Raw genomic sequence first — 16,627 nt, forward strand, 5'->3', positions numbered from 1 at the left:
GATCTGGTAACTTAATGGAAAATGGCTTCAAATAAAATTAATTCATACAATCATTTGAATACACCTCTTCTGTTATGAACACATTTTTAATTTCTGGATGAATTTTTAGTGCTCATAAAGTCACAAATGTCAGGGTGAAACAACTGTCATGACATAACAATGAAGAAAAAAGCTAATTCAAATAATAAAAATCACGACAAGTAAACCTTTTAAAATAGTTTAGCAGCTTCACTGCTTAATAATAAAATAATCAACAAGCTCATGTGGTGCAAAACATGCAGAAATAAATCACAAACCTCTGCAGACCCTCATAACTTTCAAGCTGAAGATGTTTCTTAAAATATCAGATAATTTGACCTTTTTATGACAATGCAAGTTTAATTCAGTTTGTAAAAAGGCATGTGGTGCGACTCAAAAACTTAATATTTATACATTTACAATTTATATTTGCCATAATAATATTCTACCTTTTTAATTTGTTTTTGTTTTGTTTTTTTACCATAATGACTAAGATTACTTGTTTCATATTATTCGGTTTCCTTAAATGCTATTAAAATGTTATTAAGTGTAAACTTTTTGTTTATCCATGCACTGAAATTTTTATATTTTTTTCAGGCTATTTTGTTTTCATAGCATGTGCTTTTTCAGACTAGTGGAAAGAAAACAGCCAAAATACACATTAATGAATGTTTTTTTTTTTTTTTTTTTTTTTTGCAACAAAGTTAGCAGGTGTATTCCTATTTATATTTTGCAAGTTTTTACAGAGGGGATTATATAATTCATAGATCATTCAGCTTAGTTTTATAGATTTTATTTCTAAAACCAGGTTAATTTTTTTGGGGGGGGGGTTGTGGGGGCTGTTGTCATTATTTTTCTGATTTATGGAGAAAGTGGCTCTATCCAATGTTTAAGATTTTTTGTTTGGATTTTAATGCAAATGAGTGCATATTAAATGAAAGAATTCCACGTTTAAATATAAACAACACTCTTGTAATACAAATACAAAAACCTCTTATTGTGCTTTAAATAATTAACTGGTGAATTATGGTGATATCTGTTAGTTTGTTTGTTTTACCATATTTCACCAGTAATGTGCCTTTAGTGGAATAAGTTTTAAAACCATATCAATACAAAGAGTGCATTCCTACGAACTTGGTACATGTGCTTTAAACTATTTTTATCACTTTATTATTCATCCTTACACTGTTGCTATTCACTGTTTATGTTGGTTTGCCTTTCCAGGTGATCGTGCAAAACTACAACCCTGACACTGTCACACCTCTACCAGCTCTCTGATGCTATTCTGGTTCATGAGAATGACACAAAATCTGCTGCCGGCTGATGAACATAAAACACATCTCCATCAGTGGACACATCTGGAGGAGAGAGTGTCTAACAACGTATCACTTGTTAATCTTCTAATACTACGAGGGAAAGATGTATCTACTGTAGTTACAGGTAAGCCCATCTCTGATATACTGTCATTCCTTAAAGAGATAGTTCACCCAAAAATGAAAATTGTCATCATTTATTAACTCTCCAACTTGTTTTTTTTTTTTTTTTGTTCTTCTGTTAAACACAAAAGAAGATATTTTGAAGATTCTGTGTAACCAAACAGTTGCTATTGACTTCCACAGTATATTTTCCATCCTATGGTAGACAGTAGAACCAACAACTACCTTTTGTTCAGAAGAAAGAAACTCCTACAGTTTTGGAATAACGTGAAAGGGAGAAAATGATTGAACAAATTTTCAGTTTTGGGTGAACTATTCCTTTACAATTAATTTTTTAAATGGAAGCCTTTAACCATTCAGGGAAAAAAATAAAAAATAAATAGAAATAGTGCAGAATTTTGAAGAATTATATTTTTCGTTATTTTACTGTTTGTCGAAACAAACTGTTTTAGTTAAAATGTAATACATTTAAACAAGAAAAAAAATTATTCTAAATTGCGCACTATTTTTTTTTTCTAAATGACTAAAAGGTTGACTTACCTTTTTTATTATTTAAAAGTTTATCTAAACAGAGTTGTCTTCATTTTATTGTATGTTCCTTCAAAAAGTGTGGATACATGTTTTTAAAGAATTAGCCTACACAATGTATGTTGTGTAAGTAGTGTGTGTGTGTGTGTGTGTGTGTGTGTGTGTGTGTACACACACCGTTGATATAAGCTGCTGTACGTCTTTGTTACATTGAAGGGATTGTGTTAAATGGTGCCAGTCTCTTTTTCATACTCTGCCAATTTGTTAATATATATATAGCACACTAGAGACATGAAGTACATGCAGGGTTTTATCATAAAGCATGTTCTTGCAATTGGAACAGGATTTAAATTTTTTTTTTTTAAATGTATAGAAAACTGACATGCAGATTACTTCAATCAACAGATGGCTTTAAGGATCCTGTTTTATATGGTGGTTTAAAACAGAAAATAGTTTCCGCACATGGACCTCTTCTGTGACCTTTAATGGATATGGAAAGTCTGCCATTTTGGTCAGTAACACCCAGTCCCTTTTGAAACCCCTGGACAATATAGTCTTGGAATAAGCTTGCATCGGGGTAAGAAATACAGTAACAAATACTGGAAATTTTTTTGTATTATTTAATTTTTCCTGTAGGGCCTATGTTCATGTTTGGAATCTCTGAGGAGGATTTTCTGGACAGTTTTACAGCACTAGAACAGCTACACACACCTCTGATTTACCTGATCATACACCGCTCATCATAAAGTGACAATATTGATTTCATATGATGTGACATTCCTGCCACTGGAGACATTTGTTAAAATATATTGTTAAAATATATAAAGTAATCGTCATTCCTTCTTCTTTTAATCTGTTTCAGTCATTTTAATTTACCAGCTCATTCGCTTTATTTATGATCATCAGCAGGGCAAATACTGAATGTGAAAACGAAGACATATCATCAGAGATGCCAAGAAAAAAACAATTCACTTGATTAGACGATTGTACAGATCTCAAGTAAGCACAGACCCCGCCAAAACAATCTCTGAACTGTGAATTAAATGTATATAAATGTCTGCAGATGTTTGGTTTGGTAAGGACTGCTAACATGATTGGATGCATGGTATCACTCTTTTTGCGTTTTTGTTTCTACCTACACTACTTCACCATTGGTTCAACCTTAATTTTATGAAGCTACTTTTTGTGTGTGAAGAAAACAAATACTGCCATGAACATGTGTCAAAGACATACAGGGACAAGAAGAAATTGTTCATTTTCTTTCCTTGTGTACAAAATGTATTGTCACAGCTTCATAAAATGACGTTTGAACCACAGATGTTACATGGACTATTTTACAGATGCGCTTACTACCTTTCTGGGCATTTTATTTTTCTGTTGTGCTGGTGATGCTGGATCAGAAAGATCTTGGATTTCATCAAAAATTTGTGTTAAGAAAACAAACGTAGGTCTTAGGGGTTTGGAACGACATGAGGGTAATTACAGTATTTTCATTTGTGGGTGAACTGTCCCTTTAAGAAGTTATTGGGTTGTAACAGACAGTCTATGTAATAATTATCAATTTGGCTTTTAGTACCCTTTTTCGTTGTTTTAGCACCTCGGATGGACTCAAATACAGAAAATGGAATCTGCACATACAGCTAGAAAATGAAGGACGATTCATGTTACAACAATGACCCACAACAAAAGCTCCGTTTGAAAGCCTCAGAAAACCCCTCAATACAAAGATGCAGTTGAGTTTGCACTGAACAAGTGTTGTTCATTAATGGCCCCGCATCCAACCGTCATGCTTTCCTGCCTAAATTTTTACCTTACAATATATTCTCTTAAACTACATCTAATTATGCCTAAATGTTTAACATTTAACGTGGCAAAACATTCAAGAAGGAAACCACAGTTTATTGTGAACAGCATCGTAAAGGAAACAAGCAAAATGCTTCAGCTTAAACATGTCTATCTGCTTAATAAACTAGGAAATAATTCATTAGCTATTCAGATCCACTGAACACTGCAGAACACAATCATTAGTCAGTAGTCTAAATGGTTCATGTAAATATTAACATCACAAAGTTCAGCCTGAAAAAAATATGCAGATGGTGACTAAGCCCAAAATTTCAGGCAGCATATTAGACTGATATTGCCATATGACTTCCTGCCAACACCAGTCTGATAAGCTACCTGACAGAATGGGACACTTACGACTCAATGTGCACAACACACTGAAACAGGACACTTCTTATAAGTTATATACGTGTTATTAGACAGAAAAATGGACGGATGATAGACAGACACTTATAATAATAGACTGACAGATATATAGCTTCCACATACCTTTTTTTAAGACCGCATCCTCCAACTTCTGTCATCCATTGGTCTGAACCCAGAGAACCGATTATTCATTATGTATTTTTCTTTTTAAATGTAAAATGCAAATATAACAACAGATGTAGTAATGAATTTAATGTCAAACAAATTATGTGACATTAGTTCTGAGGGAAATCATAATTAACTACACAAATGCTTCAGCCCAAAATAAGAGGAAAGTATGGATCAACTTATAGTTTTAGTTCAAAATGCACAAACATATGCAAATATTACATCTTAATTTTCTTGGGTTAAAAGTTACATCCACTAGTTTGAGACATCTTGGTTTAAGACCAGAGAATAAACATCGTGTGCGTATAGTAAAAACATTATTTTACAAGATGTGCAAACTATTTAGATGATCCCACGATGATCGGAGTTGATATTGCTATCCTCTTTAAACATTTAAAGAAATACAAAATGACATCAATATCGATTTAAAAAAAAAACTATCCCTGAAATTCCAATCACAAAACAGACCCTCCCCATCCATACCTGTATGTTAGAAATTAAATAAATCAATCTATTGATTAAGAACTTTATACACTTCAATGGAAGCATGACCTCCAAATGTTGCATAAGGCATTGCAACAAGTCTGACTCCACACAGCCTGTTAGCTAGACTGCCTTGGTTCTGTAAATGTTAAATCTGGTTTTAAATAGCCGAGCACACTATGGACAAATGAAGAGGGACTCCACATGACTAAAGGGATCTCAATGAACGTTAACATACAGAAGCGCACATAAATCAGTGCTCATGTAGCAGTTTTAGCTTAAATATTTCATGAGATGGTTTTCTGTGAGTCCGTCATTTCGTTTTCCCTTCTGAGTACTTCTTCTGCTGGAGACGCTTGGCGTAGCTCTGTGCCATGGAGTTAATGATGGACAGAATAAAATAGAACACCATGACCAGCACCACTTTTTCAAACACCCACGAGAGCCAGCTTCCACCCTGCAGAAAGAAAAAAAAATACAAATTATATATAAATAATACATCATTATAAAAAAGACTTTTGGGCCACATTAAATTTCTTTCATATTTTTAGAAGCAAGAAAGAAATTCAAGAACTTTTTTTTTTTTTTTAAACCGATTTACTAAAGTAAGGTTTTGGGCTATATTTCAATTTCTATTATATTTCTCATTATTTGAAAACATTACTTAACGAATCAGAATTACTTAATGAAGATTAAGTTTTTAGAATAAAAAAAACACCATTAGAAAAAATAAACTGAATTTAAAAAATATATTTTTTTATAACCATATTTAATCATTAAATTAAATCACAATTACTTACAATTTTTGGGCCAAATTAAATTAGCCTTTAATATTTTCAGAATCACATAAGTTTCTAAATAAAATGTGAGAATTAATTTGAATGAGCGTAATAAACCATATTTTTTATATATATATATATATATATATATATATATATACACACACACACACACACGCACACACAAAAAAATGCAATAAAATAAATGAGAGGGCATTTGTTAATTCTTACTGCTGCTGCTCCATCGCCTACTGGGTTATGAAGCTTGGCTCTCTGGGCCTCCAAGTACTCCCTAAAAGGTTTCTGAAGAGATGCTCCGATTCCAGGGATAATACTGTCCGAAAAAAACAAAGATATGATTAGCAAAGCCTTACCAGTAACCGAAGCCGCCAGCAGTCCACATCAGCCTTCCTTCACTGAAGCCCCCAGTACAATGAGACCGAAGCTCTCTGAACCCTCACTTATAGCAGCCAGGCTTCTGTAGGAACTGCTCGAAAGCAATTAATGAGGAAGTGACTCAATATCGTGTCATCACAGCGATGTAGAAAGAACCGCCCAGTTCTGGGTGGGTGTGAATGTCACTGAAGCCAAGCCATCATGTAAGATCAATTATAATACTTCTGCACCACATATCTTCAGTTTCAGATGCAATTCTCATATCTTTATTACATCAAAAAGCACAGCAAATACTATTGAAAGGAACCACAATATAAAGTCTGAACGTTGCTGGTCTTGGTCACATGACCTCACCACAAGAAAACTCCTGGCTGGTGATTAACAACCTCAAGTTTGAGCGGCACGTCGAATTCAAAGGATCTCGCTTAAATCATGATGAAACATGCTGACTGCATTCTTAAATGGTAATTATGAAGTGCTTTCGATGTGGCTTGATTATAAAGCTACAATTGTCCGGCCTCATTCAGAGATGAATAGTAGATTTCCAACATGGAGACCACATCTCCACTTTTGAGTCACTCTGTTACATCATTTCAATTCTGACTGCATCCCCTGCTAAACTCACAGACATCACCATAAATGGTGAAGATTTCTCATGCTTACTAATAAGTGGCTTCAGTGTGTGATGCAAATGTAGTGTTGGTGTATATCAAGGTCTCATTTCTACCTACAATCAAATGAAAAGCATTACAAAGGATGATCAGTAACCATTTTAATAGTCAACTACAGGTTTATTTTTTTAAATGGCAATTAAGCACATTTTCCCTCGCCCAAGGCTTTAGCTTTGAGCTCTGACAAAAAAAAAAAATCATATTGGTCTTAAAATAGGATCAATTTACACAACATAATTTCCTCTCTTTCTGATTTTTAGGTGAAATGTGACCTGGACGGATTGAGCAGTCTAGAGGAACAGAAACTATAAGCATTTCTATAGATGATTCAGACTAAACAATGCTAAGAATGAGACTGTGTGAAAGGGGTTCGTAGGCAAGCATTAAAAAAAAGCTGGCCACAGCTCATGAAAGTTCTTTGAACCCTGCTAGATCCTTTTTTGGTTTCCTTTTTTTGCATTTACATGTCACAATGACATTCACAAAGAAATTCACCTTGTATTTCTATCTATAAACTACCAATCATAATTTTTTTATGTTTTTAAAACAAAAAAAAAGTGCTTATGCTCACCAAGGCTGGATTTATTAGATAACAAATGCAATAATATTCTGTAATATTATTACAATTTAAAAAGCTGTTTTATATTTGAATATATTTTTAAAGGTAATTTATTTCTGTGAGGCAAAGCTGAATTTTCAGCATCATTACTCCAGTCTTCAGTGTCACATGATTCTTCAGAAATCATTCTAATATAATCATTTTTCTTAAATATACGTATACACATGCATGTGTATTTATATACATAATAATTATACATAGTACACACTATTTTTGGATGCAAGTAATCGCTATTAATCGTTTGACAGCGCTAATTAAATTCTTAAAAAAAAAAAAGAGATCTTGCTGACCTCAAAACTTAACGTTAGTTTTATATATATATATATATATATATATATATAGTGCGAAATTGAATGATTAATAATACAAAAACACTTTGAATTACCACTCATGAAGCCAAAAGCAAACAAATCCATCCTCAGAATGTGCACAACTAGTATAATTTCATGCATTCTTGATTCATGAAGCTACTGTTTATTCGCTATAAATGTTTACTGTTGTTTACACAGGGTGTCCATATTCATCTCACGCTGGTGTTGTTACTCACCCGATCAGAGAGACCATCTGCTCCACTATGTGCTTGCTGAATGTTATGATAACAAATAGTTTCTGTAGAGAAGCAAAAAGTAGATAAACATGGTCAGACAATGAATCAACGGCACGTTCCTCAAGGCGGCGGCTGCATGCAGCAGATCTTATGTTATGTGTCTTTAGGAGACAGTGAGACAATAACGCTGTGATGAGACACACAACACCCGGTGAGATCACCGACTCGCTCATGCTCATGATTCGATCATTTGGATGAAATAAGCAGACCTGAAGACATCAAATGCACCGCTGTCTAGAATCTGCTTAGTCAACATTTAGAAACTCCGAGAAGCTACATGCAAAGGTGTGTCTTTGATGATCTAGTGGCACCAGTCTGTTTTATGACTCACTCAAAAAGCATAAAGCAAAAGTGTTTAAAAAAATATGTAACATTGGTTTTCATACCTGAATGTGCATCTTAATAATGGCCTTTCCGATGAGAGTTGCTCCAAAGAAGGTCCAGAATGGAATCAGGAAATGACCACAGGTGATTCCAGCCAGGTCAAACAAGGGATTTGGGATCTGAGAAACATTGTAAGCATTGGTGAACACTGAAAGATAATATACTGGAAAATCAATGTGAAACACAGAACCAAGTATTTAAGTATTACATTAAACCAGTGAACACACTACATTAACTGCTTATTCACAGTGAATGTGTTACTGTAAACCATTTACACTGGAAATCTGTAATTATGAAATAGGCAAAAATAAAGAGGTTTATATATATATATATATATATATATATATATATATATATATATATATAAAAATAAATAAATAAAGGATAGAGGTAAGTAACAGGGTTCCTACAGGTTTCTTCAAATTAAATTCAAGTCTTTAAGAACTTTTTTAGACCATTTATATAAAAAATTAATACCTATTTCACGTCCCTACCAGCGAAGAAAAACTAAATCCTTGAACGTGTGTTCATTTATTTTTCAAATGTGGAATGGGTAAAAGAGAAGGCAAGCAGGTCTGAAAAATAAAAACATTTCAGTAGGCCACAAGAAAGTTTGCCGAACAATGTTAAGTTGTTTTTTAACATTAGCTAGCTACTTATACCATGATGGGAATATGGGGAACTGAGAGACCCCTGAACAATAAACATCGAAAATTAGAACTCAACAATACATTAAATTAAGAAACACAGTCAACTCCTTAGCTCTTCACTCAGGGCAGCAATCTCTTTATCAAGGACAGCCAGTTCCGTCAACTTCTCCTTTATCCTGACCGCAAGTAAACGTTTTAGCAATGTCAGAGTCAGGGAACATGCATTTGAAAAGCTCTGAGATACCCTCATTTCCATTGTAGGACTGGTGTTTAGCGATTGTGTTAAGAGTCCACAACACCTCGGCTTTCATTGTTGGTGTGGACCCAAAAGCTGTGTGCAGATCCACTCTAGTTTCCGTCATAGCTGGAGGGTCTGCAGCGCTAGCAGCAAGCTGGCTAATGTTAGTTGGTTGAAACACGCAGGCGATGGAAGGAGTTTGTTTTTGTCCATTGAGAGCGTTCATGTGCTTGGACAACTTGGCATGAGACTCTAATGCCTTAATTCCCCTTTGTACCTAGCTGAATCCTTTTTTTGCATATGGTGCAAAAAGCGTCAAAAACGTTGCTGTCCACTGGTTTTAACCAATGACGAAAAGAGTTTTTATCCAGCCACGCTTCATTAAATTTACATTTCCCCATAGCCTCAGAATGAAATTGGTAGCTAGCTAACGTAAAATCAAACGTTAAAAATATAACGGCGTCAGTCAACCTTTCCTGTGGAATGCTGAGATTTTCTTTGATTTTTCGCGCTTCTCCTTTGCTTGTTGCTTGAGGTCTGTGTTGTGTGTTGTGTTGCTGTAGCACATGATCTTCATTTACTGAAGGCATCACATGTTCGCAGTATTTTGTGCTGTGACTCGGGGCTGCGTTGCGTTCTCAATTATTGGTTCCGCCACTCTTTATTTATACTACGTTATTTAATCAAAATAATCGTGGTTGACAAATGAAACTTTTGAGGGAAATTACAATAAAGAGAAGTTACATACAGCACAATTTTTAAGACCCAGACATCAAAATTCAAGACTTTTTAAAGTCTTTTTAAGGTATTATTTCCAAATTAATAAATTCAATGCTTTTAAGGCTTTTTAAGACCCCGCGGGAACCCTGAAGTAAATGAAGAGACATACTCCATTCATAATATATCAAAAATAAAATAAAATAAAAAACTTAAAACTAAAAAAAAACCTGGAAAAAAAATACTTACGGAGGCACAAGCTAGAATTCCAAAAAATCCCACTTTCTGCACCATGTTTTGCACTGCAAGTTTGGCTCTTGTCGCAAAGTCCTGTAAGAAATTTGACAAAGAAAAAAAAAACCTGAAATGGACAATTGATTGTAGGATTCACCAATCTACATGACTTCTTACAACTGCTATATACAATTTACTTTATATTATTTGAAACAGTTTATTTCAAAACTAAAATCATGAAAAATATTAAATGATTAGGAACTATTTGTATTTTATAATAATTTTTTTAATATATTTAAATAAATGTTATTCAGTGTATAGTTTTAGAACGATATGAAGTAAACCTTCAGTTACAAAATTAAAAGGAAAAATTACAAAGAAAAATAAATTACAAAAAACGTTTGTGAAAATCTTAAAAAAAAAAATATATATATATATATATATTATATATATATATATAAAATAATTACTTGTGTATAATTATGCAAAATAAATTTAAAAAGTCTGCCATTTTGCTGATTAATAACTAAACTCTGGGCTAAAATGCACCATGTTAAAGCGCTCCAATTAAAAAAAAAATCTGAAGGCAGACCATGTGGGGTCCACTTAGACACTAAGAGGCTGTGATTAAAGAGAAGCTCTACTTCTGAGTCACCCGCTGCTCAAAGGGTTTACTGGAAATCAGGGGAGAGCCCTTCCAAGAAATCATGTGACCCATAAGTGAACCACAATAGTGAGGGCTCATGGGAATAAGACACTGGGACACCTGCCACTAACAGGATACAGTATCAGCTGCATCATGGGGGGCATCACTGTCGGCTTCATCAAGGCATGAGCACTGGAAGGAAATGGTTAGTTAAGCTCTGAACATCTACCGGAGCTCCTAATGATGATCAAAAGAAACTGCTGCCTGTGTGAAGGTGAAGGTTCAGACATGCGGGTCCAGTATGAGATGAAATCCTGACCTGTGCGCTCTGTGCCTGCTCTAGCATCTCCTCAAATTCCTCATAGTCTTCATCATCAGGATCTGCTCCAGACAGCCGTGCCGCCCTTGCCATGAAGTAAGGGGGCAGCTCTCCAATAGCCGTGCCCGCACCCTACAAACACAGTCACAAATGATGAGCCTAATGGGGACAACATAGGATTCATCAAAGGTTTCTGAGAACATAGTCATACATGCAATAGACTTTCACAGCTTATAGTTGAAACCTGAGATATGAATTTATGGAAAATGTCAAAAAGGATCAAAACATGAGATTGACTTCTGAAACAGAACCAGACGTTTTAAATAGTGCAAACTTAAATTAAAAAGTTGATGCAAAGCATTGTTAGCAAATGTTTCTAATAATTACTTAACCTTTAAATGAGGATAAAATGTAAAATTGTATGGGGGGAGGTATAATTCATTTTTAAAGTATATTATAAATACAATAATTATTATTAATGTTCCAAATTATTAATATTATACTTCCAAATTGTATTAATATTTACTTGTAATGTAAATTAGTAATTTAGAATATATAAATGTACATTATTCTTATATACACATTGAAAAAAATATATATATTATCTATCTATCCATCTATCTATCTATATATATTAGTGCTGTCAAACTATCAGTCGTGATTAATCACATCCAAAATAAAAGGCTTACACATATACAAGGAATGCACATTTATTTTAATTAAATTACACACACTTACTATATTTAAATTACAAATATTATATAATAACTTAATATACATTTTTATAATATAAATATACTATCAATTATAAATCTAAATTTACAAAATATTATAAACCATTGTAATATATAAATGTAAATATATAAACTATAATTACATTTCAACATTAAAATAATTAAATATCCTTACTAATTCTAAACACTCTACTTAATGTTTTTAATATATCCTGCTATACATTGTAAAATGATATATATATATATATATATATATATATATATATATATTTATTTATTTTTTTATAACCATTTTATTTTTATATTTTAAACAGAGGTGGTGACATCATACTTGTTACATGGTTTGAAATAAGTCCAAAACACTTCGTGTGATCTCTTTTTACACTTGGCAAGAGTTTTGACTTTCAAGAGTGCCTTCAGTGAGCAGCTTTAGTACTTGAGGAAAGACTGCACTGTGAAAACACTCACCCACATGCAGGCCTCCAGGCGAACCTTCGACATGATGGTCCATAATGAGATGCTCTCCTGCAGGACCTCCTCCTCTGGACACACTATCTGGGCTGGGTAGGGTGGCTCGGGGAAATTCACAGAGCCACATTCATATGCAGCCAGGGTGACAGAAGCTATGTGCGGACCCTGGAGGAAATGATGCAGTCACATGTTTACAGACTGAAATAATACTTCACGTGAGCATGAACATTTCTTTTCCATGAGCGCTGTCACATGCACAGCTTGATACATTTCTAAGACTAGTACCTCACAATTAAGATAAACAATTGTTCATTGACCAAGTACGTAAAACTACCTCAAAAGCACTTGTGGTTCAAATGCAACAGCAAAAGACTTGTGACATCAATGCAGCACGACGGAAAAACCGCAACACCTACTGAATGACAATTCATTTGCTAAGTGAAAACAGACATTGATGTCATTCATTCCCACAGTCGGTCTGTCCGTGGGAGATGATACGTGGGAGAGGAGACTGGACGATATACCATGTCTAGCATTTTTAACCTCTGATTAATCTTGCATAACCGAAGGAGGCAAGAATGACTCGGGTGGTACCATTTAGTGGACAGATCCATCCGAATCAACCTTAATCCAACAGAAAATACCATGCAGATGCAGCAAGTGATACAGAAACGTTTATTTTCTCACTTCAAACGTTGCTTTATGATGACCATAAAGCAACAAGATATCCAAAACCTGCACTTAAAGGCCTGTTAAACCTAAACCCAGTCTAAATACTGATGTTAGTCTTATGTCACTCTGCTGACTGTTGGGATCTTTACAGGCAGAGGTGATGTGAGCAAGAGTCAGGACCATTTTTTAGTCATTTTCAGAGGAATTAGCTCATGACGGTGTCACAGCAAAGAGCCTGATACAGCGACTGTTTTATCTGGTTACTCACTGCAACTGAGTTTATTTCCCAGGCACTGAAACCTGACACAAGCCACTTCCCAAACTCAATCATTAGATGCAGACGATGAGAACCTGTTTGTTTTGACAGGCTGGTTTCCTTACATTAAAGCTTAATACAGGGCTTCTGGTGCCAAAGACCAACCAAAAATGAAGTTTTTATTCAGCAAGGATGCATCAAAGTGATTAAAAGTAACAGGATTTTGTTTTACAAAAAAAAATTAAAATAAACACTGTTCTGTTGAACTTTCTCTTAATCAAGAATCCTAAAATAAAAGTTTCCACAAAATTATGAACCAGCTCAACATTTTTTGACATTGATAATAATATGAAATGTTTCTTGTGCAGTAAATCAGCCAATTACAATGATTTCTGAAGGAACATGTGACACTGAAGACTGGAGGAATGATGCTGAAAATTCAGCTTTGCAACAGGAATAAATTACACTTTAAAAGAACATTTATTTAGAAATATGTTATTTTACATTTGAATAATTTATAATAATTCATAAATAAATTTTACCAACCCCAAGAGGAAAAAATAATAAAGTACTATATTATATTAAACTTTTTTTTTTCTTCCTAATGATAGGTGTATAAACCTAAAAAGAAGTCTTTATCATTATGACTGACCGTGATTGCCCTAAAAAAATTAAAATAATTATAATTATTTGTGTTTCTTTTTTTCTCTATAGTTTTTGTCCTTTACAAATTAAAAAAGATTAAAAAACAAATAATAATAATAATTTGAGGTGAAACGTTGTACATATTTGCACTTTCACATCCCATTCTTTCACAATGCCGCCCATGCAACACAAACGGAGCACAAAGTACTAGAGTTCTCTGGTGACAGAGAAGGGGTTTGACTTTCACCACAGCCAGTGGAAGTGGACACACCGACCACGGTCTCGCAGTTCAGTCTGAAACTGCTGAAAGGTCTGATTACGAGATCTGACATGCTCTGTCATACTATTAATATACTTCAGTGGAACATCGAGCACACACATATACTTCGCTTTTGACAGAGGGTCCCACTAGGCCCCTGACAGTTAATTTAGGTGACTGTACCATAAGTAAAGACCCCATGAGATGTGTTTCAGACCATGTTTGTAACCATCGAGGTTATATAAATGTATGTATTTACATACATAGAGCGGTCCAGTATAAGAATCCTTACCAGGTACAAAAGGAAAGTGTGCAGTCCAGTGCCAAGACCGACCGAAGACAAAATACCCAGGCCTACCCAGTAGGCACACCACAGGAACTTCTTCTCCAGGTACTGTACATACTACAAACAACACAAACACTAAGTTCATAAAGAATAAAGACACTTCAGAGTAATGAATTCTCTTAATGGCTAGCTTACAGAGGCTACCTTCTTTAGCAAGAAACTGATCTTAAAGAAATGTTACAATAATTCAATTACATTAACAATACAGCAATTCTGATGACAACAAAATGCTGTAGAAATCCCTGAGCTCACCTCTTGATGTTCTCCTTCTACTGAGTAAGCCAATGAAAAAAGTGAAAAAAGGACTACAGTCAAAAATACCACACCTCTTCTCTGCCAAAGCCTGCAAAATAAATCAATAAATAAACAAATAGCCACTGTATACTGATCTGTACTATTAAAAGTAGATTTGATTACTAAAAGGTGGATCTGATTATATGTAGGACCATAAATTAATTCAAATAATCCCAACTAGCCCTACAGTTCAAAAGTTTGGAGTCAAAAAAATTGTATTTCTATTTTGAAGTCTTGTGCTCATCAAGTCTGCATTTATTTGATCAGAAATACATGAACTTTACATATACATAGGCTATACATATATATATATATATATATATATATATAGAGCCTATATAGGAAATCGATTTACCATAAAAGGACAGACACAAGGACAAATAATTTGGTTAAACTTCCCACAAACCATATATAAAAGACACTTAAAAATTGAGTGCACACTAAATTTCTTACTTCCACGTCCATTCTTTCAGGGTAATGAGGGTTTCTATGCAGAAATACTTTAGTGTGGTAAAAGGCCTCTTCCACAGCACTAAAGAGAGACGCTCTTCCCGGTCCAGCTGCTTTCTCTCTCTCAGAGATGAATCTGTGGGTACAATACACATGCTTTTAAAATACAATTCAATTATTTTTTATTTTTATTTTTTAAACATGCAAAACATCTATTGGTGAGCAAGTGATGCTAAATTGGCCTGAGGGTTAGGGTGAGTTCACATTTTAGGGTGAAACATTTATTTAAGATCAGTGATGAGAGATCAATCTATCAGTGACTAGGTTAGGTATGTTTATCTCAACAGGACGTTTTATCTGTGGTCCTGACCCTTGATCAGCTCAGCTGAGGGTGACGCTGTGACTGCCAGCAGGTAATTGATTAAATCAGCTTTCCATCAGCTTAACGAACCTGTAGAACTGCCATTCTGCTTGTCTTTAGGGTTTAGTCTTTTCTGTGGCTGTTCACATTCTGCTCCATTTGCAGCCATCTCCCACTACTGTTTACAGACACCTGCACACAGAAAACACACTCTGTAACGTCATCATAAATGACAGCCGCTGAAACATGACTCACTGATGTCTTGGGAAATTTGCTGAAGGCTGACAAACAAGTTTTCATGGTGGTTTGTCCTCTTAAGAAAACCTTGAGTGCGCTAATAGTTAGTCTTTAGGGAATAAATGTAATAAATGTTGATTAAAAATAAATAATTAACATTTTTTAAAATCTGATGACCACAAAGATCATTACAATCATTAAAGCTAAAAAAATTATGATGTATTCTAGTACAAGTATATTCATTTGTTTCCATCACAGGACTCTGGATGTCTGTATAGGTTGAACTATGACCTTTAACTAGCACTTAAGCTAACCCAACTGAGCTATAACTTCATAGCAGAACATTAACCATCTGGTTAAATAGAGTTATAGTATACGGACACTTTTAACACCTGTTGGGTAATTACCAGTTATTATAAATTAACAAAATCTCATTTCCAGATTCTATTTACATGTTATATTTATTTCAAACCGTCCATGTGGGTGATGAACCGGCAAGAATTAGCTGTCTATGTTAGCTTCGTGTCAACTATCGCTGTTTATATTAGATTTCAGACCCAGCGTCGATTATATAATGATATTCAGATACTTTAAGACTAAAAAGAGAGAGAAGAGTCCTAACAGAGATAATGTAAAGTGAAGCGACACAGTCATACCTTCAACTCTTCCGTTCTGACAGCAGCAATAAGCGACAACAGCCACCGGAAATGACTCACGTTTAGTGAGAACGGTGACGTCTTTTCAAAATAAAAGACCCAGAGAGACCGACTGCCTGCTGACTGGCATCTGTCGCTAAAATTA

General features: G+C 34.4%; 1 protein-coding gene across 2 annotated transcripts; it reads right to left on the reverse strand.

Moving 5' to 3' along the window:
* Positions 1–4,427: 4,427 nt before the first annotated feature.
* On the reverse strand, positions 4,428–16,587 carry LOC132108102 (vacuole membrane protein 1-like). Of its 2 annotated transcripts, none has more exons than XM_059514647.1 (12): positions 16,483–16,587; positions 15,680–15,781; positions 15,232–15,364; positions 14,737–14,827; positions 14,431–14,541; positions 12,304–12,471; positions 11,102–11,233; positions 10,152–10,232; positions 8,300–8,416; positions 7,854–7,915; positions 5,852–5,954; positions 4,428–5,298 (listed from the first exon to the last, which is right to left on the reverse strand). In XM_059514647.1, the coding sequence occupies exons 2-12, from the start codon at positions 15,756–15,758 to the stop codon at positions 5,155–5,157; spliced, it is 1,221 nt and encodes a 406-aa protein (XP_059370630.1). In that variant the 5' UTR covers positions 15,759–15,781; positions 16,483–16,587; the 3' UTR covers positions 4,428–5,154. The 2 variants fall into 2 exon arrangements, with proteins under 2 accessions (XP_059370630.1, XP_059370631.1); XM_059514648.1 differs by lacking the exon at positions 16,483–16,587 and adding an exon at positions 16,234–16,465.
* Positions 16,588–16,627: the final 40 nt, after the last annotated feature.

The sequence above is a fragment of the Carassius carassius genome, chromosome 28 (genome assembly GCF_963082965.1).
Source record: "Carassius carassius chromosome 28, fCarCar2.1, whole genome shotgun sequence".
In the NCBI taxonomy this organism is placed as follows: domain Eukaryota; kingdom Metazoa; phylum Chordata; class Actinopteri; order Cypriniformes; family Cyprinidae; genus Carassius; species Carassius carassius.